General features: G+C 40.2%; 1 protein-coding gene across 3 annotated transcripts in view; it reads left to right on the top strand.

The window, feature by feature from the left end:
* htr4 (5-hydroxytryptamine receptor 4) overlaps nucleotides 1–23,356 on the top strand; it is a 100,101-nt gene that overhangs the window by 12,148 nt on the left and 64,597 nt on the right. For all 3 annotated transcript variants that reach the window (XM_017475225.3, XM_017475226.3, XM_017475227.3), the window contains one exon: nucleotides 19,865–19,946. In XM_017475225.3, the coding sequence (XP_017330714.1) occupies nucleotides 19,865–19,946 (82 nt within the window). The remainder of the gene's footprint in view (nucleotides 1–19,864; nucleotides 19,947–23,356) is intronic.

The raw sequence follows: 23,356 nt of genomic DNA, 5'->3' as shown, positions 1-23,356 counted from the left end.
ATGGCTTTCACCAAAATACCTTCCTATAGACCAGTATAACTCTTAAACTCCCATATACTCATATTCTTACAGAAAGACACACATGGTGCAGTTAAGCAGCTTCCAATACAGATGCAGTTGCTGAAAAATAAACAAATCTATGACAACCATCTCTTTATTTTTATACTTCTTATGTAGTCTAATCCAGTGGTTTTCAAAGTGGAGGCTGGCAGGGGGTGCCCGGGGGGTCTCAACAATTTGGTGTGAAAAATAAATTCTCACTCTCAGACAACCACACACACACACACACACACAATCAATTCCTAATGTAATGTAATGTAAAGATGTAAGATGTAATTATTAATTAAAAAGAATGATATATTCAGAAGTCTGTATTTTTAATGTGTTTTAAAGGCATCTTGCAATAGGGGGGCCTCGGTCAAATGTTAATGCCATTTGGAGGACCTTGCCCTGGAAAAGTTTGGGAACCCCTGGTCTAATTCAATGAATGACCATCTTTTTCCTCACCACTGACATGTCTATCAAATGCCAGACCTCAAATGCCCTGAGTGAGACCCGGCTCGCAGGCGAAGGTGAACTTTGTGAAAGGGGCTCTGGATACACCTTTTTCTGGAGTGGTCAAGGCAACAACGAGTGCCGTGAAGCTGGTGTCGGTTTTGCAGTAAAATCAGCACTGATTGGTAAGTTGGCAGGCCTTCCTAAGGGAGTCAACGACAGGCTCATGACCATGAAACTCCCCCTCCTGTCTGGAAGAAAGCACCTTACAATCATCAACTGCTATGCTCCAACCATGACCAACCCAGATGTAGTGAAGTCCAAGTTCTACGAGGACCTCCACTCTGTCATCGCTGATGTTCCTAGAACAGACAAGCTTGCCATTCTAGGCGACTTTAACGTGAGAGTCGTTAATGACAGCACTGCCTGGGATGGAGTGCATGGAAAGCACGGAGTGGGTCACTGCAACAGCAATGGTCTCCTTTTACTTCAGACTTGCGCCGAACATGAACTGCTGATTACCAACACAGTATTCCACCTCCCAACCAGTAATCAGACGTCATGGATGCACCCTCGCTCAAAGCATTGGCACCTCATTGTCAGGAAGAGGGACAGGCAGGATGTACGCGTGACCAGGTCCATGTGTGGAGCCGAATGCTGGACAAACCACTGTCTCATCATCACCAAGCTTAACATCTGCATCCAGCCAAAGAGATGCCCGCAGGGGAAAAATGCCCCTAAACGTCTAAACATTGCAAAGCTGAAGTGCGATAGAAGCAAGCAGTCTATTAGGGATGCTCTGGACGATCGTCTGGAATCCACCTCTCTGGACAGCCCGAACATGGAAGCTGACTGGGCAGCTCTCAGAGAACTGGTCAACGACACAGCTATTCAATTCAATTCAATTCAATTTTTATTTGTATAGCGCTTTTTACAATAGACATTATTTCAAAGCAGCTTTACAGAAATATCAACATGGTAAACAGATATTAAAGGTGTGAATTTATCCCAACTGAGCAAGCCACAGAGTGGCGACGGTGGCAAGGAAAAACTCCCTAAGATGTTTTAAGAGGAAGAAACCTTGAGAGGAACCCGACTCAGAAGGGAACCCATCCTCATCTGGGTAACACACACAGCTACTGAAATACTGGGTCTTTCAACCAGAAAGCACAAAGATTGGTTTGATGAGAACAGCGAAGACATCAAGCAGTTGCTGAACGAGAAACACCGTCTCCATCAAACCTACTTCAACAACCCTACGTCCACCTCCAAGAAAGATGCGTACAAAAACGTACGCAGATTGGTACAGCAGAGACTCCGCCAGATTCAAGACACATGGCTAAGCAACAAAGCTGATGAGATCCAAGGCTATGCAGACAGACATGACATGAAGAGTTTCTATGACGCTTTGAAAGAAGTGTACGGACCCACGTCAACAGGCTCATGTCCTCTCCTCAGTGCAGATGGGAATACATTGATCACTGACAAGAAGAAGATTCTCGAACGTTGGGCCGAACACTTTGAAATGTCCTGAATGTCTTCAGCCGTCAATGATGAAGCCATCAGATGTCTCCCCCAAATACCCATCAATGAAGCACTGGATTATCCTCCAACTTCGCTTGAGACCCAGAAAGTGATACGTCTCCTCTCCAGTGGCAAGGAAGAAGGCACAGCTTTAACACAGAGGCTTCATCAGCTTTTCCTACTGATGTGGCAACAAGAGACGATCCCCAGGATTTCAAAGATGCCTCCATCATTAATTTATACAAGAGCAAAGGAAACCGCCAGTCCTGCGACAACCACCGTGGCATATCTTTACTATCCATCGCAGGCAAGATTCTTGCCCGGGTTCTGCTGAACCGCCTGAATGCTCACCTCGACCAAGGACTTCTACCAGAGAGCCAGTGTGGATTCCAGAAAGAGCGCGGTACCATCGACATCGGCAGCTACAAGAGAAATGTATGGAACAGAATGCCGACCTCTTCACTACCTACGTCAACTTGACTAAGGCCTTTGACACTGTCAGCAGGAAAGGCCTTTGGAAAATCATGGCCAAGTATGATGCCCAAGGAAATTCATAGCCATGGTTCAGCAGTTCCATGACGGCATGCAGGCAAGAGTCCAAGACAACGGAGAAGTGTCTCAGCCATTCCCAGTTTCAAATAGCGTCAAGCAGGGTTGTGTCCTGGCGCCGACCCTGTTCAGCCTCATGTTCTCCGCAATGCTGACTGACGCCTTTGGAGACGGTGATGTTGGGATAGGCATCAAGTATCGCACAGATGGTAATCTGTTCAACCTTAGGAGGCTCCAAGCGAAAACCAAGGTTTCGACAGACATCATCAGGGACTTCCTCTTTGCAGATGACTGTGCCCTTAACGCTAGCACAGAAACTGACATGCAGCGCATCGTTAACAGGTTCTCCAGTGCCTGCACAAACTTCAGTCCCATCATCAGCACCAAGAAGACTGAGGTCATGCATCAGCCAGCCCCAGGGAAGCCCTATACAGAGCCCAACGACACTGTCAATGGTCAGAGACTGAAAACAGTGACCAAGTTCACCTACCTCAGCAGCACATTGTCACAAAATGCCACAATAGATGATGAAGTTAACGTCCACATTGCAAGCGCCAGCTCAGCTTTCGGGAGACTGTATGCCAAGGTTTGGAACCGAAGAGGCATCACCATCCAGACCAAGCTGAAAGTTTACAGGGCAGTTGTGCTCCCCACACTGCTGTATGCATGCGAAACGTGGACAGTGACTTACTTGGACAGGATGCCCAGCTGCTTGACAACCAACATTTCTGTCAGGTTCTTCTCTACTCAGAGGTCTATCAGAGCAGACAGCAGTGCAGGGCATTCATTGCAGGCATCCCAGAAGAGCACAACATCCACCTTCATATGAGTAGGGAGAATTCAGCAGTTTAACAGTGCGACACTGGCTAGTGAATGTAGATGTTTCATAAGGCCTTCACCAATTATTCCACAACAGTTGTAACTGTTCCTGTTAGGAATGGTCAACTAAGGCAACCTTGAATTCTGTGTTGCTGCTGAGCTGATAATTTAACTTCACTCAACCCTAAGCATACTAACAGCTTCCTTTTCTTTGATTCATTCCTAAATTCCTTGAATTTTCAAGCTACAGATTTCCAACATGTTTAAAGACTCAACTGCTGAGAGCCAGATAGAACTGCGCTTCAGAATTATTACCTAACCCTGCCAACTTGTCTTTCATCCATGTTACCCCATTAAAACCAAGTGATTTACAGAGAAAAATTCAGAGGTTGGCCCAAAGCACATCTCACACTGACAGTGGCCGTCAATTTCCTATCTCTTGCACCTCATTTAAAAATCAGATTAATTAACTTTTATGAGCCTTGTTCATTGTGTTCATTTGTTTTTCGTTTGAGGGCAGAATTGTAGTCTACCTGGTAGTGTTGCCACTTCATAGCTCCCAAAACAGCCAGTAGTTGGGTTGACTGAGATAAATTGTCTATGAATGCATGTGCTTTGTGGCTTGTGATGGACTGATTTCCCATCAAGTGTGTATTCCTGCCTCACACCCAGTGTTCTTATGATAGGCTGAAGTACCTACAGGATTTCCTGGATTACCTTTCCTTTTCATTTGGATTTCCCTGGATATTTTATTCATCCAAAATGTATTTCTTCATATGTGGATCCTATTTTAATAAGCTCTTTTATGAAAACATAATATGGTTCCAGCCTGTAGAATAGCCTACCTGTATTTCCAAGCCAACTCTGTTCACATGTACTGAACTACTGTTCTGAAATGCACTGCAGTGGGCATTTTATTTCATGAATATTTTATTTCTAAACTTTGTATTGTGAAGCACGTAGAAGCAATAAAAAAGGACTCAATATTGTATATTGTGTATTGTGAATTAATTTCTTAATTGGGTGCCAAGAAAACCATGAATCTTTTTATTTTTTTTATTTTTTGTATCCTTGTTTTTTTTTTAATCAAAAACAAAATATATATATATTGAATGCAACTTAGACAGACCTTTTATCCTTAAGAATCTTTTTTTTTTTTTTTTTTGACATTTTTCCCCCTTAAAGGTGAAATTTGAACACAATCTAAATAAGGTGCTTGCAGTGTGTTTCTTTTTGTTCATGCATGGAAGCACAAATTACAAAATGCATGAGGGGCACAAATGATAAAAATGTATAATAGTGCAATTAATAAAGTTTTTCATCTCTTTTTTTTCATCTCTTTTTTCTCAGCATTTTTTAAAATCTCTTTTGTATCTCATTGGATTTTATTTGTTATAATTAATATAATAATAATAATAATAATAATAATAATAATATAATCTGTGAAGTACTTTGTAAACTTGTTTTTTATGAAGTGCAACATAAAATAAAATTGTTAAATTATCATGCCCCATAGAAACCCATTAATTGAAAACCAATGGCTTGAATTTTCAAATTACTATCACCAAATCTGATTCTCAAATCAAGAGCTTCATACTTGCATTTCATACTAGAGCACTTGACTATCTATCCCCATTGTTTCCCTCTTCCTTCTGTCATGAAACAGAAGTCCACTGATTCTGTTACTCTAAGCTTTTGAGCGAGAGCCTTCAGACTTGTAAGAAATGATTCACCTGTTCACCCCAATAACTGCACACCAATGGTACTCATCTGTCAAACCCATTTCTTTGATCCAGCTCTTCCTCCTTTGATCAGTTCATCCTTTCTCCCATTGAAACCCACTGATTTCATTACCATGTGAGCTAAATTCAGCAGGTTTCTTGTATTCACCTTGTGAATAATTTAATCCAGAGCACATGACTACATTTTTACTGATAGCACATTAAACTATGCCTTATTTGTAATGAGCTTTGGAAAACAACTGGGTTACGCATGTAACCCTGTTCCCTGAGAAGGGAACAAAATGTTGCATGAGCTTCACACTGTGGGAGTGCCTTTGCGCACAACCGGTATCTGAATCTGTGTAAAATCACAGCAATTTATAGGCTTGGTGTAGGCAGGTGACGTGGTATTTTGCGCTTTGCGTGACTATAAACGGCACCCGTAAAGCACATCATTAGCTTCTCTTTGTCTGAAGTGAAGATGCAATTTACAAGCCTAACTCAGGGAACAGTATTGCATGCGTAACCCAGACATTCCTTTTCAATGGGAACTCAACGTTGTGTGAGCTTTATGCTGTGCGAACGAGTGTACCCACTCCGTCATATTGAGGATATGGTCTTTCCAAAAAGGTCTGCCTGAGGGTCAGTGCAAGACCCATGAGCCCAGGGTGGAATCCATGTCCAAACTGTAATACTGAATGAATGTGTGTGGCATAGACCACCCCACCACAGCACACACATCCTGTAAGTGTACTTCTTTAGATAAACCCTTCGAGGAGGTGACTAATTGTAGAATGAGCCAACCCTGCTGAGAAACGTTCCTGTAAGAACTCCAGGACTGTTGCTACTGTGCAGTTTACTGGGTCTAACTGACATTCCTTACACCACGCTACAAAAAGTTGTCACTTGAACGCATGCAATTTTCTTGTGGATGGTACTCTAGTGTTTAACATGGTCTCTACAACCTCAGTTGAGAGACCGGAATCTATGAGCTGGTGCCCCTCAGGGGCCAGACCCACAGTTTCCATAGTTCCGGCTGATGGTGATAAATCAACCCTCTTGCTTGAAAAAATCCATAGACAATAGACAATTTATATACCAGTCTATTTGAGCGCCGATCCAGAGACCGTGAGCTGTATGGCCGTCTAAGACCGTGCCCCAGCCTGTGAGGGAGGCGTCGGTCATTCCCGTCTTGCGATAAGCAGATGCTCCTAGAGTGTGACCCAAAGCTAGAAACTGAGGACACCTCCAAGTTCTCAGAACATGTAGGCAACACCACATGACACTGATTAGTCTTATGTGTTTCATCCTCAGATGAAACCCCCGACTTTTCAGCCACCACTGATATGGTTTCATGGGCAATAGGCCCAACAGTATGATGTTGACTGCTGCTGCCATAAGCCCCAATAGTCTCTCAGAGAATTAACCAGTTGTTAATTAACATCACAGCTATATTCCTTGGTCTTACCCATTCTTATGAATGACTAAAGGAATTTGGCCTATGTGTTACCTCATATTTGTACCTCTGTGAAACAGGAAGTCATAGTTGAACATGTCCTGTTCCTGGTCACCCAGGTGTACTAAAAATGTAAAATGTCATTGGGAATATACTTAAAATTTATTTTTTCTCATATGAATTCATAGGGGTACCAATAATTGTTCCACACCTTTATTTAACAAATATGATTTTGTTTGATATCCTTGAGAGCAAAAAGGCGTCTTTTTTTTTTTTTTAAAGAAAAGATCAAAAGGTTAAACAATAAAGACAATTTTTCACAGACTTCTTTCTCAAGGTTTTTACCAAGGGTGCCAATATCAGTGTAGGGCACTTTAGGCTCAGATTCCTGTTCTTGGCTGACAGGAGTGGAATCCAATGTGGTATTATGCTGCTGTAGTCCATCCGCCTCCAGGTTTGATGTGTTGATGCTTTTCTGCTCATCACAGTTGTAAAGAGTGGTTATTTGAGTTACTGTAACTTTCCTGCCAGGTTGAACCAGAGACTCTAGAGACTGTTGAGAATGAAAATCCCTGAAAAACAGCTGTTTCTGAAATATTCAAACCAGCCCATCTGCCATCAACCACCATGTTATGGTCAAAGTAACCAAGATCACAATTGTTTTCCCATTCTGATGTTTGATGTGAATATTAACTGATTGTCTGAATATTACCTGTTACCTGGCTGACAGATAAGACTACAGTGTCTCCTTCTTTCCAATCTTTCTCTCTAGCAAATGCAGTATATACTAGACCACAAATGAGTTACAGGTATGGTGAGCCCTCAGGTTTTAACACTAACAAAGGCTAAACTGTGCTCCAACAGCCATCCATCTAAATCACTAAATGTCTTTCCTTGTCTCTCAAAAAACTTTGCTCACAGTCTGAATTCCTTTGCTTGGCAAAATCCAAAAGTTCCCAAAATGACACTTAGACTAAGTGTGCATGAAACCCAGACAGCAAACTGTGAACTATTTACTTTGTGGAAAGGCCAATAAGAAATCAGCATAATTTATCCTGGCATGGTGGTATGAGCATTTTATTACTCTATTAAATGCTTGTTTGTCCTCTTCACTAGCTTAGGTTAAAAAAAACAAAAACATTCTGGCATACCTGCGCTATCAACACAGATTTCCGCAAACCTTTATTTCCCATCCTGATAGATTTCCATTTAGTCCAGCAGGAAGCTCATACCCCTTTAAAAGAAGGAAATTATCTTTAACAATGATTTAATTTGGCTATTAAACTGTTCAGATTAATTGTGTTAATAGCTTTTGTTTTCCTGCTCACTTTTTCCTGATCCACACACTAATGCTAATATTAATGCTATTAGCATATTCAGATAATGTTATTCAGACTAATCTTTTCTAGTAAAGCAACATTAGCAAAAGCTGTACCAGAGCTACAAAGTTTAAAGTTTAAAAAATTAAAGTGCACTCCCAATACACTTTACTGAGATATCATGGCTATCGTGATGTGTTTTTTACTTTCATTTACGTTTAATGCTTTCTTAAATGATAACAAAAAGAATGGAGTACCTTAGTAACAGCTGATTTGGTCTTAATTTTACTGAATCTTTAAAACTGAATTATTTTGACAGATTTCCCCACTCTGTAATTTATTTTAAATAGTTGTTAACGAACCTAAATATTGTGAAGCATAGAATGTTTTCAAATATCATGATGTAATGGTATTGAATAGTATAGAGTAATGCGGTGAAGTAATATATGGAAATTAATTTCAGATATACACTTTGTGGTTATCTGAAAGTGAAAATATTATACCAGGGACAATTACTGTATAGACATCATGTTTTATACACTGCAGACTTCATACTGTTATTCTGAATTTGCTTTTTACGATCAGGCATGCCATTCTCATGTATTTTCCCAGTTTACAGTACACAGAGGGCCTCTGGGTGATGTCAGATGAGGGATAAGGTGAGAAATAGAAATGTTGGTACCAACTTGTGTTGAGGCAAGCTTTTGAAATGTGACACCAAAACAAACTTAATTTAATATACCAAGGCTAACTGTTCTGTGAACCACTGCTCTGGTGTTTTAAATCGAGTTTGTTCTGGGATCAGTGTGAGGGATCAATACTTTTTGTAACTTCCCACACACTGAACTACTCGGATATCAAGGACCATAATGGTAATGCTCAGTGTGATGGTTAATATTTAATTATATGAGATGGGTTTTTGTGCATTAGAGAAAGAAATGTCACTTGTCTACTAGGTAACAGCATAACAATATATATATTGCTGTGTCATTGTCCAGTAAGCATGCTTTTCATTAATATTCATTCCATGTACAAAATGCTATATTTATTGAGAGTGGGGCTGCAGTTAGTGATTGTTTTATAATTGATTAATATTTTCAATCAGGTAATACTACTACAGGTGATATCAGGAAATCTAAGTATACCTTAATGTTCTTGTTTTATTATTCATTTTTATTATTCAGACACATCCTCAAGTGCACTTTTTTAAACATTAACTTTGAAACTTTTGAAACCCTCAGAAGTAGGGATATTATTAATAGTACCTTAGGGCATATTTTACACTTACATAAGCAAATTATGATCAGTTAAGAACAGAATATGACTTTAACTGAATAGCAAAGCATAATATACTCTGTGGTGTGACCCTGCTCGCCGAAGGGCATGTGTGTGTCAGCATTCAGGCAACTGAGCTAATAGAAAGTGCGATGACAAATATATATATATATATATATATATATATATATATATATATATATATATATATATATTCTATATCAGGATAGGCTTCTGACAGCAAGGACAGAATCTTTTTCATTTGAAACACGCTGAAGTGGCGAGCATTCAAGATAACACGCCTTTGTCAAAGATTAATAATTCATCAGGCCAAGAGGGCCCAAGAGAACTCTCTGTTTTGTTGTTTATTTCTCTACAGGTTGTGCATATGATTGAGGCTCTGTGAAGTCATGGAGTCAGTATTTGATTAGTCTGTTGGCTGAACTGGAGCGAGTGATTGAAAGAGGTTACCCAGTGGATAGTTATTCAGGAGGAAACCCGTTTGAGTATGTGAATCCTTGGACTCTACTTCAGAGGGTGTTAATGTAGAAATATGGCTTTTTTATTGCATTAGATATGCTAACACAGGAAGTGAGGAAGCAAGTAAACTTTGGCACATGGAAGGGTGTATAGAAGCCGACTGGCCTTGAGAGAATTACAGATGCATGTGTTAAGTCACAAGTGTGGTTGCTGTTAGTTTGTTGAGCTCACCTCACTATGATTATAGTTTGTCAGTGGGGATTTACACCTCACACAGCTCCCTTGTATGATCACAGGCTGATCAGGGAGAGTGAAATCTGAGAGCCAGAGGAGCTCAGTGTGAACTACATGTGTCTATATGGAGCAGTTTGCATTTCCTTTTGCATCAGGGTGCTAGTTTTTGCTCATGAGAGGCAGACTTATGTATAATGTTTCCCTCTTCTGTTTTACGTGCAAATATTTGCAGATATGTGCAAACTTTCCATTACAAATTCTCATTTTCTGTTTCAGATTACTGCAGTGTGGTTTGTTGTTTCTTTTCTTTTTCTGGATAAACTAAGTTAAAGGCTCAAGCACCACCCTAATTTATCTCTGAGAGTTATTACAAAAAGTTTTCTCTATAACAATTAATTATCTGTATTCATATGCAAGATATCTAATGATTTATAATGTGCTATTCCAATAAATAAAAAGAGGGATTATTGCACTACTTTTAAGAATACTTTTATTCTTTCTCTGGGCATTTGGCCATAAACTACATACCACTACTTATTTCAGGTGCTGTATAATCAGATGAATCATTATTTTATTCTTTTCCAGAGTGAGGGCGGCAATACTGCAGTATATTTCAAGTGCATTATGCTTTTTTTTCTCTTTTTTTTTTAAATTATTAATGCTACTTTATTTATTTGCTTGTCCTTCACTTTCTGCTACTAGCAAAGGTCAGTAATGTATTATATAACCATGTACTGAAGCAACATATGCCAATTTTCATGAAGCCTTTTATATTTAAACTATGCAATGCATTAGGTTTCAGCACACTAACCAAACAATGTTTTATTTATTATGTGTTTTGGGCATCACATTACATTGTTATATTTTATTGTCCATTAGGCATATGTGACATTAATTCCATAAGCCAATCACTTTGATAATTGAGTATATTAGTTCCTTGTTATGGTCTGTGCCTCAGAACTCAGAGGTGGTCTATAGCAGTGTAATCCTTCATGCCTTCTTGAGTGAAACATGTTTCATGATCTGCAATATTAATGGAGTGGTAAATTAGTGTGGCGCACTCAGCAGCCCTCATCTTCATAGCAGATGGAGTGGAGCAGGGAGCACCATTCACAAGCACAGGCTCTCTCTAAATACCACCCAGGCAATGATAAACAAGCACTGGCTTCTCTGAGATCATTATTAAAGCTAACATTTCTATTTAAATGAGACATAAAGTGCACTGGGTTGATGAGAGATTTTGTACGGTATATGACATAATAATGTTTTATAAACGAGCAACTTTCTGGGTCGCGTTCCACAACACACTCAGAGCACAGCCGACGACTGAGCTCATCTTTGCCTCATCCGTGTCGACAGACTATACATTAACAAGCAGTCTGCACTCTTAATTCAATCTGTGTTCTGGAAACTACTGACTGAACAAGACTTGTTTTATTGAGATGGATGTTTTCTTGTGCTAATCTCAGGTTTCAGTGCTTGACTGATGACCTTTTTGCCTTAAGGACCATGAAGAGTAACATACGGTAATGGAGGGTTTTACGACGTTTCAGAAATTAAACAGAATTTCTCTTTCTCTCATCTTGTTCATAAAGTAGATAAATTTTCTGTGTTATAAATAAAACATAAAAACAAATGTGCACATGCCATACACACACACACACACACACACATACACACAGAGGATGCCTCTCAGAATGGATGTTTGCAATCAATAAATTATGCTGCTTCTTGCTTCTTTTAAGTGCATGATAAAAGTGAATGATTTAAGCCTTAAATGCATAAGAAATACATTTAGATCATGCAGCACCTTCTGTGCTTAAGAACTATGGTTCCCTTTCAAAGGGAACTCAACATTGTGTGAGCTTCACACTGTGGGAAGCGCCTTTGCGCGTGACCAGTATCTGAAGCTTGTATAACATCATACCTTATTATCTTCAGCGAGACTGCATGTCAGTCATTTGTGTAACGCTTGCAAAAATACGCTTTATTTCCTCTCTATATTTTCCAAAAAAGAAAGAAGAATCTCTTTACTTTTCTGTCCCTTTAAAAGAAAGAGAGAAAAGTATGAGTGAGAGAGAACTCAGGAAGTGCGTCACTCCTTGCTCTCGCTTCTTCACGGGGGGAGGACATACTTTTGGTGTGAAGTGTCTAGGGTTGAGCACACCAGCCCTCAAGAGGTCTGACTGTGCACATTGTTAACGCCTTACAATTAGGCAGCGCAGCTCGTGGCTCGCTCTCTTCTCAGCCAAAGGGATATGGGTTTCAGAGCCTTGTGGATCTGGGCCAGCCGCTCCCGCAGCACCCAGCCAGCTCAGGTGCTCGGGATCTCAAAGAGGAGCCGGAGGCGTGCGCTGCTCTATCTCTTGCTCTGTCTTCCGAGTCTGGTTCTCCGCCGGATTTTGGACCTTGCATTGCGACTCCTCCTTCCGCTATGGAAAGCCAAAAAAAATAAAAAATCTGACTCCAAGGAGACAGAAGGGGATGCCATTGCACCAAAAATGGAGAGCAGCTCTCAAGCATATAAAGAGCTGCTTGACGTGATTACTAAGGCAGCTGAAAAACATAATCTAGACTGGCCCAGGGAAGAGGAAGTGGCTTGTAGCAGGCTAGACAAGCGCTTTCCCCCAGTGAAAATGAATCTCCCCCACATGCAGAAAACTTCTTCTCTCCATTGACAGCAGGTAATTTAGGGGGGGCAGCTTTGCCATCCAAGCCATGTAAGGCCACCTCAGCGTTGGTGGGCAAGGCCTACGCAGCAGCGAGTCTCAGTTGTGGGTCATTGTGGGCCACTGCACTGTTGCAGGTCTTCCAAGTAGACCTGCTGAGTGAGCACGATATACAGCTGCATTGCTGCATTTAGCCATTTCCTTCGCCATTGTGTCGAGTTCACCTGCGCACGCACAAGTGGAGCCTGGGCCAGCGCTAGTGCAAGGGAGGCACGGAAAGTGAGAGTGGAAACGGAGCGACGTATCAGGGTACGTGAGGTTGTTAGGGCAGTTAGCCCCCAGTACTACTGTAGGGCCTCCCCTAGCAAAGACTGTCCCAAGTTTTTAGTCTTCTCTGGTCAGCAAGCTGTCACAGAGCAACGAAAATCTGATGCTTTCCCTCCAACAGAATGTAGAAGAGTTAACGTCACAAAAAGACCATCTGGCAGCATGGAAACTACTGCCAAATGTGTCTCCATGGGTTCATGTCTCCTGTACAAAAGGGTTACGAGGTCCAGTTCAGAGCTTGACCCCCCCGGTTCAGAGGTATGCTCACCACAGTAATCAGCACAGAGCAGAGCCAGACGTTAACGCAGGAAGTAGGATCCTTCTTGGACAAAGGGGCCATAGAACATTTACCCCATCCCCTGGGGGAGGGAGGTTTTTACATCCATTATTTCCTGGTCTGCAAAAAGTTTGGGAGTATGCGGCCAATTTTATATCTGCGTCATCTGAACTGTACTCTTCAGACATACAGGTTCAAGATGTTGATGCTCAAACTTATCATTCCACAGATTCAGTTTGAGGACTGGTTTGCGATGATAGATCTAAAAGGTGCATATTTTAATATTTCAATAGTAGCTGAAAAGTCGGGAGTTTCGTCCAAGGATGAAACCTCTGAGAGTAATCAGTGTCACGTGGCGATGCCTACATGCTCTGAGAATTTAGAGCTTTCTAACCTTGGGTCACACTATAGGGGCTTCTCCTTATTACAAGATGGTAATAACAGATACCTCCCTCATGGGCTGGAGTGTGGTCTTAGACGGCTGTCCAGCTCACGGTCTCTGGAGCGGCTTTCATCTGCAGTGGCATATAAATCGCCTAGAAATGCGGGCCGTATTTCTAGCACTGAAATTCTTTCTTCCTGACTTGAGAGGTCACCATGTGTTAGTTGTGACAGTCAACACAGCAGTGGTCTCATTTATCAACCACCAGGGAGGGTTACATTCACGCCCCCCGTTCAGGCAGGTGCAACTAATTCCTTTTTGGGGATTGGAGGCTGTATCCACAAGTGGTGCAGTCCATATGGCGGAGGTTCGGCCAAGCAGAAATGGATGTGTTCGCCTCCGAGGAGACAACACACTGCCCTCTGTGGTTCGCCGTCACTCCTCCCGCACCATTGGTGCTGAAAGCCATGGTGCACATGTGGCCGAAGTTATGTCTGTATGCTTTTCCCCCCGATTGCTCGGCTCCCACAAGTTCTAGCGAGAGTTCGCCAAGACCATCTACGTCTGCTGCTAGTAGCAACTTATTGGCCAGCTCGAATATGGTTCTCAGAGATAATATACTTGCTAGACGGCTCTTCTGGTGAGATTCCCATCCGCAGGGATCTACTTGATCTACATGATACCCGATTTATCATCCTCGGCCAGAACTATGGAAACTGTGGATCTGGCCCCTTAGGGGCACCAGCTCATAGATTCTGTTCTCGTAACTTAGGTTGTAGAGACCATGTTGAACACTAGAGCACCATCCACTAGGAAATTGTATGCACTCAAGTGGTGACTTTTTGTCTCGTGATGTGTGTAACGTCAGCTAGACCCAGTACACTGCCCAATAGCTACAGTCCTGGAGTTCTTACAGCAACGTTTCTCAGCAGGGTTGGCTCCTTCTACAACCATTGTCTACGTGGCCGCCATTTCGGCCGGCTACACCCCTATTGGTGGCACCTCTGTGGGGCAACATCATCTAACATCGAGGTTTATGCATGGTGTCAGGCGTCTGAGGTCCATCTGCAGGCCACGCATACCTTTCTGGGACCTTTCTGTGGTCCTGGAAGGTCCGTCAGGTGCCCTGTCTGAGCAAATCTGACTCTAAAGGTAGCTCTTCTATTCCTGACATCTCTCAAGCAAGTTCTACAAGCTCTCTCTGTTGCCTCATCCTGCCTTGACTTTGTCCCTGGATTAGCAAAGGCCTTTCTATATTCTAGGCCGGATTATATAACCTAAAGTACCTATGTCTGCTGCCCAGCCAGTAGTGTTGCAGGCTTTCCTCCCTCCTCCTTTCCTCACACCAGAACAAGAGACATTGCACCTACTGTGTCCAGTTACGGCTTTCTGTACTTACGTCCACTGTTCTGGCCAGTGGTGTAAGTTGGAGCAGCTGCTGGTCTGCTTTGGCGGTGACAATAGAGGTGATGCTATGTCGAAGCAGCGCATCTCTAATTTGATAGTTGAAGCAATCTCTATCACTTATGAGTCGTGCTGTCTCGCTGCACCTCTGGGCATAAGGGCTCATTCCACTAGGAGTGTCGCCTTCTCAAAGGCTTTGTCCAAAGGGGTACCCTTACAGGAAGTGTGTGCTGTGGCGGGGTGGTCTATGCCACACATATTCATTCGATATTACAGCCTGGATATGCATTCCACCCCGGGCTTGAGTGTCTTTTGAACAGGCCATGCCCTCAGTATGACAGAGTATTCTCATTCCCACAGCGTGAAACTCACGCAACTTTGAGTTCCCTTTCAAAGAGAACGTCTGGGTTACATGTGTAACCCTGTTCCCTGAGAAGGGAAAGGGCCATTGTGTAGCTTTGTCATACAGGGGCATGCCTGTCAATTGCGTCTTCGCTTCAGATAATAGAGGCTGATGTGGTTCACAGGTGCCGTTTTTTCTAACATGCGACGCGCTTAATTGGCAGGTCACCTGATCACGGCAGGCCTATAAATAGGCATGATGTTACACAAGCTTCAGATACCGGTCACGTGCGAGGGCGCTTTCCACAGCATGAAGCTCATGCAACATCTCGTTCCCTTCTCAGGGAACAGGGTTACACGTCATATATATTAAATTCAGTCTGTACAGTGAGTTATTGCAGACACCCAGAAAGCAGAACATCACCAATGAGGATCAAACATATAAATTCGGCATGTTTCATGATAGTATATTGAGTAAATTGAGAGTTGTTGGTGTTTTGGCGGTTTTTAATCTCTAAGGATTTCCTGACTTTCATTAAATTAGCAGCAGTTATTAGTTAAATTGGGAATAATTGTTGTTTTGGTGTATTATAATCTCTTATAATTTCCTTGCTCTCGTTACATACTTTCATACATCCAGTACATTTGAAAGGTCGTTCCAGATACCTTGATGATACTGAAAAGGGAATGTCAGTGTTTTCTAATCCTGCTCGCTCTTTTAGTATTCACTCCTTTAGGTACAGCACATTTGTATGCTTTCCTTGCTCACCTGCCTTAGAGTTGTACCTCATGTAAGACTTGTTAATGATGACTCTGATGACTAGACTTTAAAATACTGAGTTAGGCTTGTATGATAACAATTTTATCATCCTTACATGATATCACATTGCCACAATATGCTTATGCTGATTATATAATAGTACCCTTACCTGCCAACCTTTAAGGACTTTGTGTAGAGGCTCCTCAATTTAACACTGGAGTACGTTAGTATGTTAGTAGTCTTTTTCTTGCAAGTCAGACTAAGGTTGAGCAAATAGACAAATCTGGATTGATTTGTGCTGGTGTTTTGAACTCTCCATTATTAACTGGCATCGCCTGGAAACCCCACCCCTCCTTCTCATCTTATATGCGTTTTACAGCAGTAAATGGAAAATATTTTGAGTTCATTAATTTCAATCAAAATCAAGTAAGGTATGTTCAACTTAGCTAGCATTAGACAAGTATATATTTTACATTAATTGACAATATTTATTAGGGATTAGGAAAAGATTTCATATGGTAATGGTAAGAAAATGGAGAATTAAAGGTTGAAATTTTTGACTCAGAAAGACTAAGTAGGCTTACAATGAAGTGACAAATGTAACACTTTACAAATAATCATAATGCTGATGATTTTTTGACCGGAGCTGTCCTGCTCTAGAACACAGAATGTACATGTTGGCAAGGTGGACATTAGACAACCAATTTGCCATTTCTGGACTGCACAGCTAATAATATTATTATTTCCTCCTCTCTGCTTAAACCTGAAATAGTAGAAATGCTTGTTTTCCTGTCATGTGTTCTGCACGATTAAATCAATTATCATCATATTTTTAAAATGGAAAATCTCAAGCAGGTAAAACTCAATATCACACAATCCTAATCATGGTAATTCAGGACCAGGTTTGGGAAACACTTTTTCTACATTATGTAGTAATAAGGTGGATGCTACAGGCACCTAATGTTATTTTGTCTGTATGCTCCACATTTAAAAGTGTCTGGAGGCCATCTGGAGAATTCAGCCATGTCTGAGGCTCCCTACTGGTAGGCTCTTGCAGAAATTCTCTCCCCTGACCGTGTCGGGGATGATGAGCATCCCACTGTGGTAGCCATGCAGGAAACTCTCTCTCTTTCTCTCTCTCTCTCCTCTCTCTCTCTCTCACTCTGTGTTTCTTTTGCTCTCTTTCTCTATCGCTGTCTGTTATGTGAGGGGGTAGTAGAGAGCACAGGAGGCAGGGGGTCATTGAGCTTTTGCTATTTGCTCTTCTCCCCATGTGGATCTCCGTGTTTCAGTGATGACCAAGACATTTATTGCGCTTGCAAATCTCCTGCCTGTAAATGTAAATGAAAACCTTGAGGCACTTGGTATGAGAAGTTGCACTATTTTTTCTGTTAATGTGAATCAGGCAGGACCCCTGCTAAGTGCATACCTCTGGGCTTGCCTATGAAAACCTGATATGCATTTTAAAAATAGCAGACTGCCAGTTGATTTCAGTCCATCGAATTGAACAGTGTATTTTAAACAATCGAATTCAACACATTACATAATGGATCTTGGTTGATGGAGGTTCTTTTCCAATTCTTCTATTAAGCTTATGCATATGTTTTGAATTAGCTGCTGGCATTCTTTTTTGTGCAATTTATAATGAACTTGTTGAACTAATTTCAATTCTACACCCCATGCTACTCCTGTACAAAATTAACATTCTTTTGTCCTGACCTCATATACAAATAGGGTTGTATGTATTGTAAAATTTTGTTTTTTTGAGTGACTTCTTCTGTGTTGCTCCTTTAATAATAGAGTATAAAGTATTAGTCATTATATTTTTATTTTGTCTGTATGACATTCATTTTGAACAGGCAGGGAATCTTTTTCTTTTGTATACCCAGTTCAGTTAATTTAATACATACAATGGATATAAAAAGTCTACACACCCCTGTTAAAATGGCAGGTTTTTGTGAAGTAAAAGAATGACACTATTGTAAAATAAATCATGTCAGATTTTTTCTTGCCTTTTTGCAAAGCATAAAATAAAGTGGAAAAACAAGGGGAAAAAAGAAAAAAAAATCTAGCAATAAACTAGTTGCTTAAATGTGCACACCCCTAAACTAATACTTTATTGAAGCACTTTTTGTTTTTATTATACCACTCAGTCTTTTTAGGTAAGAGTCTATCAGCGTGGCACATTTTGACTTGGCAATATTTTCAAAATGTTTTCTTGCAAAAACATTCTAGATCCATCAAATTGTAAGGGCATCTCCTGTGCACAGCCTGCTTCCTGTCACCCCATAGATTTTTAGTTGGATTCAGGTCTGGGCTCTGGCTAGATCATTCAAAAACTTTGATCTTCTTTTGGTTAAGCCATTCCATTGTTGATTGTATGCTTCGGTTCGTTGTCGTGCTGAAAAGTGAAATTCCTTCTCATCTTCAGCTTACTAACAGACACCTGAAGGTTTTGCAATAAAATGGACTGCTATTTGTAGCCAGTCGTAATTGCCTCCACTTTCGTAAAAGCCCCAGTTCTGGCTAAAAAAAAGCAGCCCTAAAGCCCAATACTGCCACCACCATGCTTCGCCGTGGGTTTGCAGCAAACATACATTTTGGATTGACAGAATTATTATTACTTTTTGGAATTGGTCTCATTAGACAATAACTAGAGATGCACCGATGTATAGGACAATAATTGATATCGGCCGATAAATGCAATTTTTTCACGCTATTGGCCATTGGCCGATAGTTTAAAAACATCCGATGATCAGGGCCGATTATATCCTGTCAATCAAAAGAGGGCGGGAAAACAGATTGAATTCCTGCTGTGTCTCTTGTGTGGAATGATGACAAAACTGCAGTTTGTAGGCTCTGCACTGCTAAAAGTTTCACCAGACGCTGCAGCAGTGAAGCGGGAGTTTCTGCTGCTCGTACAGAATTGAAGCGCCAGTACACTGTTGAAAGATTTAAATGAAGATAAGTTGACAAAAAAAGGTATATACTGCACAGAAAAATATATTTTTAGAGTAGTATGTTTCATATCCAGTTAATGTTACTGTGAGTTAATATCATCAAAAAAAGTTTCTATTATATATTACCAATTTGATGTTCAATGATGAAGTAGCCTAACTGGAGGTTTTTTAGAATTCGGTTAATTAATTCTGTTAATCTGAATTAATAACATTCAATAAGTTAGGAAATCTTACTTTAATCTTCAGTATTTAGTTAATGTGTTAATGTTAATTTGAGTAATGTGTTTTCTGTTTATGAGACCAGTTACTGTGGAACAGCTTGTTAAAATGGAGAGAATAAAGTTTTTATTTGCATTTTTTTCAAAATTGTGGAATTAATTATTATTAATTAAGGAAGAACCACCAAACTATTAGTATCGGCCAAGATCACTCTGAATAATCGTCTATCGGTATCGGCTGAGAAATTTCGTATCGATGCATCTCTAACAATAACACATTTTACCAGTAACACATTATAACACATTTCTGATTGTTTTCCACTTATTTTAATATGTTGCAATTGAGGGTAGAAAAAGTTCTGACGTAATTTTTTTTTTTTTTAATCACAACAACTTTTTAAATTTTAACAGGGGTGTGTTTTTTATATCCACTGTACACAATTTACAGAATATAATTGTTTCCTCTATTCAGAGGATAATGCAGATACAATACAGTATTACAATACAATACAGTGCATTAAATTTATGTGATAATTCGAATTAATGAAACAGCAAATCACAGATGGTAGTTTCTCAGAAGCAGTTTCACTGATGCTTTATGTCTGTAGTCTCTATCAGGATTAGATTAATGTCTTTCTCTCTTTACTTTACAGAGACGCTGTTCTTCTATGGGTACATGAATCTGAGTTCCAGCGGCCAGATGCCTGTGATGGAGGAAGTTGATACCAGTGAGAGGTTAGAAAACTATTACTTACTGTATGTCTTAATATGTATGCTCTACCTTTGACCCATGTAGAAATGATCCTCATTCATATGCTTTAAAGTTGCTTTAATCATGTTTATTATTATTGGTGCATGATTGTGCATTATTGATGCTTGACACTCATGTCTGTTACCTGCTTCGTTGAAGGGGAAGAAGAATCAATCCACTTCCTCTGTAATGGCTGTAAGAGAGTGATCTTGAGCACTGGCTCATTTTTCAGCAGCAGACATGTGGCCTTCCTCTCCTGGAATTAACTTTCCCACCAGCTCTATCTGATTACTGCTCACCCAAATTAACCTTAAGGATATTGTGACAATTTTCATGCATCATTGAAGTAGAAGAAGGTGTAAATAGCAGTGAACAGGCTAATTAAACTTGAACTGACTTTTAGGCATTTCCATGATGTTTGGCTGCAACTGGCAGTGTGATTGTCTCTGGCCTTGGAACATTGTTGCAGGTGTTGTAGTTAATTTGTGCGGGAGGAAAAAAGCATGGTTTCCAATAACTGATGTAAAACAGGGCGTTCATTCAGGTCTTGTTGTGTGCGAGTCCCTAGTTGGCTGCACAGTGAGGGTTGAATAGTTCAGGCAGCTGCCTGGTTCCATGTGAATTACTATTTTAGTGTGTCTAACAAAACTGTCAAAATCCCCATTGATAAAACGCAGGAAGCCCGGGCTCAGCTCATGATTATCATCTTCTCCAAGTGCTGCGTTCAGTCTTGGATTATGCCTTTTCTCCCCTTTTCTTACATTTACATTTACGTCCTTGAGCGTGGTCTATAGTGTCACTGCTTGATATCACTCCAAACCACATGTTCTTCTGCTTGTTATAATTTATGCTTATCAGGAGAGATTTATTTTGCTGTCTCTTAAGAATATAATGTAGGACAGGATTCATTGGGTTATTGAGAAGAAAAACAATCAGCTTATGTATAGTTTGGGGTAATGCTGGCATGTTTTAACATTTTAATCAACAACATAGTTATAGTACTTTAACTAAATATTCAAATATTCAGTAAAATTAAGTCCTTTGATCCATGTTATGGGACTAAAAGCAGAATGTAAATCTCTCCATTCAGATCTCATATCTCATATATACTGAACTTTGTGTAAGGGCTGGTGGTGAATTCCAGTACAGTGGATAACATCTGCTGCTGGTCAACAAAATGAGAATAAAGGGGGAAGAAATGGCTGATGTGTTAATCAGCTGAAATGTGTGCTATTTTTCAAATTTCATAGCTTAACGATTGTACTTATGCAATACCTTAAGGATTGTACTGATGAAACACCTTACTGTTACTGGGATTTTTAATTCTTTATCCTTAATATTGAATCTATTTTAACTAATAATTCAAATGAAAGTAATTAAATGGTTGATTATGTGTGGGGTGTGGACATGTTTTTATATCTTGGTGGCAATAAAATGTCCCAGCAAGCCTAGGAATATCTAACTGAATATGTGCCTGGCCCCATTAAGAAAACTTTTTCTTTTCTTTTTTTACACAAAAACTGCAGTGTTTATTTAAAAATCCTTATGGGTTACTGAAGTGAAGGTTAGGTTATATTTAGATTCAGCATAGCATTAATTAGATGCATTAAAAATTATGTCAGTGGAAGGTCCTCACAAGGATTTTTAGACAGTTGTTCTAAAAATAATACTCAATGGCACATGCTGTTATCGGAAAATAAGCCATACCAGCGTGGTGTTATATGGCATGACCATCCTAAGCGATTGCAATTTTCTAATTTATTAATGAATGACATATTGTGCTATTTATAAATGTTTAAAGTTATGGTTAATGTTATGCAACCTCTGCGAAACAAAGTTAGTTCCTGTTCTCTCTTGTCTCGTTTTCCTTACCAGCCGTTCTTTATATATATTACAAAGCACTATTTTCTGTGTATCTACTGTCACTACTGTTACTATAGAAATGATAATACAGTCATGTGAAAAAATAAGTACACCCTGTCATGTATTGGAGGTTGAGAACAGATGCAAATAGTGTGGTCAAAAACACGCAATTGGTCAGGCAATCGGCAAATGGGAATAAACAATGCTAAACAGGAATCGAGAAAGAGAACATGATCAAAAATATTAAACAAAACACAAGGAACAAAGTCTTGGCACAGTGAGAACACTCCCGCAGTATTTCATGACATACATAGATACATGAGGGGTTTAAATAACGAACGTAATCGGGGTGAAACACAAGACTTCTTTTTGCATCAGACTTTGTAAATCCCTTGTCAGACTCAGGCATCCACAACCCATTTTTCTGAAGGCCTTACAGAACTCTTTAAATCTTGGCATGATAAGACTTAATGATCAAGTTGGATCTATTCTAATAGATTAATGCATTATCATATTGATGTGCAGTTTCTATCGAATAATATGCTACTGCTGCTAAGTGCCGCACTTAAGCAAACACAATAAGTAACTGAGAATAGTTACGACTATAGGGAAGATTTATGGTATGGACCCAGGGTATGCTACTGAAGATAAGGGTAATTGAGCATTGTACACACACACACACACACACACGTGCAGTATCTGCGATTTAATTACATACCACATGCCCATACATGTACACACACTTCTTTACAGTGATTTACCTGAATAGCACGTAAACAGTCAGCCATTTCGAATCTTTTAAAGATACATTTAAATCCATGCCAGTCATCCACTGAAGCCCTGTAGAGATTTTAATATAAAAGCCCTGTTTGTTTCCTGGGACAGAAACATGCCTGTGAATTCAACATTTGTAGACCCCTGATCCATTCCCAGGTGCTAGTTATAGTATTTCTAAATTAATTACCATCAGTCTGTGAACGGGGATGAAGCAAAAACATGAATGATAATTGTCAGGAAATGGATTTATGATTGTGTGAGTATTGCATGCCTAGAAAAATACAGGTCAATTGATGGACATATTTTGTTTCCTCACGGCTGCCGAGTGTTCATATGCAAATGAAACTGGAGATTATGGAGAACCTTGGATGTGTGGGAACGAGTCGAAGTATTTCTTTGCTTTTCAGAATGTGAACACCACTTCCTGTCTATTCTTTCTTCTAGCTGACTTATTTTCCTGATTTATTCTCTAAAAATGTGGCATGTTTAGTAAATAGCTACACTGCTGGAAGGAAATAATGTCTCTCTGATGTACACAGACTGACTTAAATGTGCAGTCAACTAAGCTGAGCATTGCTCCTGTTAAAAGAGTGGAAAGCTATAGAGACAGGTGAAAATTAAAGGCAAATGGTGGCGCTGTGGAGGATTTTTTTCTTGCATGTTTTGGGTCCGTGTGTGCTCTTAGAGGGCAGCGTCAGCACAAATCAATACAAAGTTGATACCACTGTGATCTTTTATGCCTTTCCTGGTTTCC

Source organism: Ictalurus punctatus, chromosome 8 (assembly GCF_001660625.3).
Source record: "Ictalurus punctatus breed USDA103 chromosome 8, Coco_2.0, whole genome shotgun sequence".
In the NCBI taxonomy this organism is placed as follows: Eukaryota; Metazoa; Chordata; class Actinopteri; order Siluriformes; family Ictaluridae; genus Ictalurus; species Ictalurus punctatus.
The sequence above is the reverse complement of the archived record's forward strand: the minus strand, read 5'-3'. Positions and strand labels throughout refer to the sequence as shown.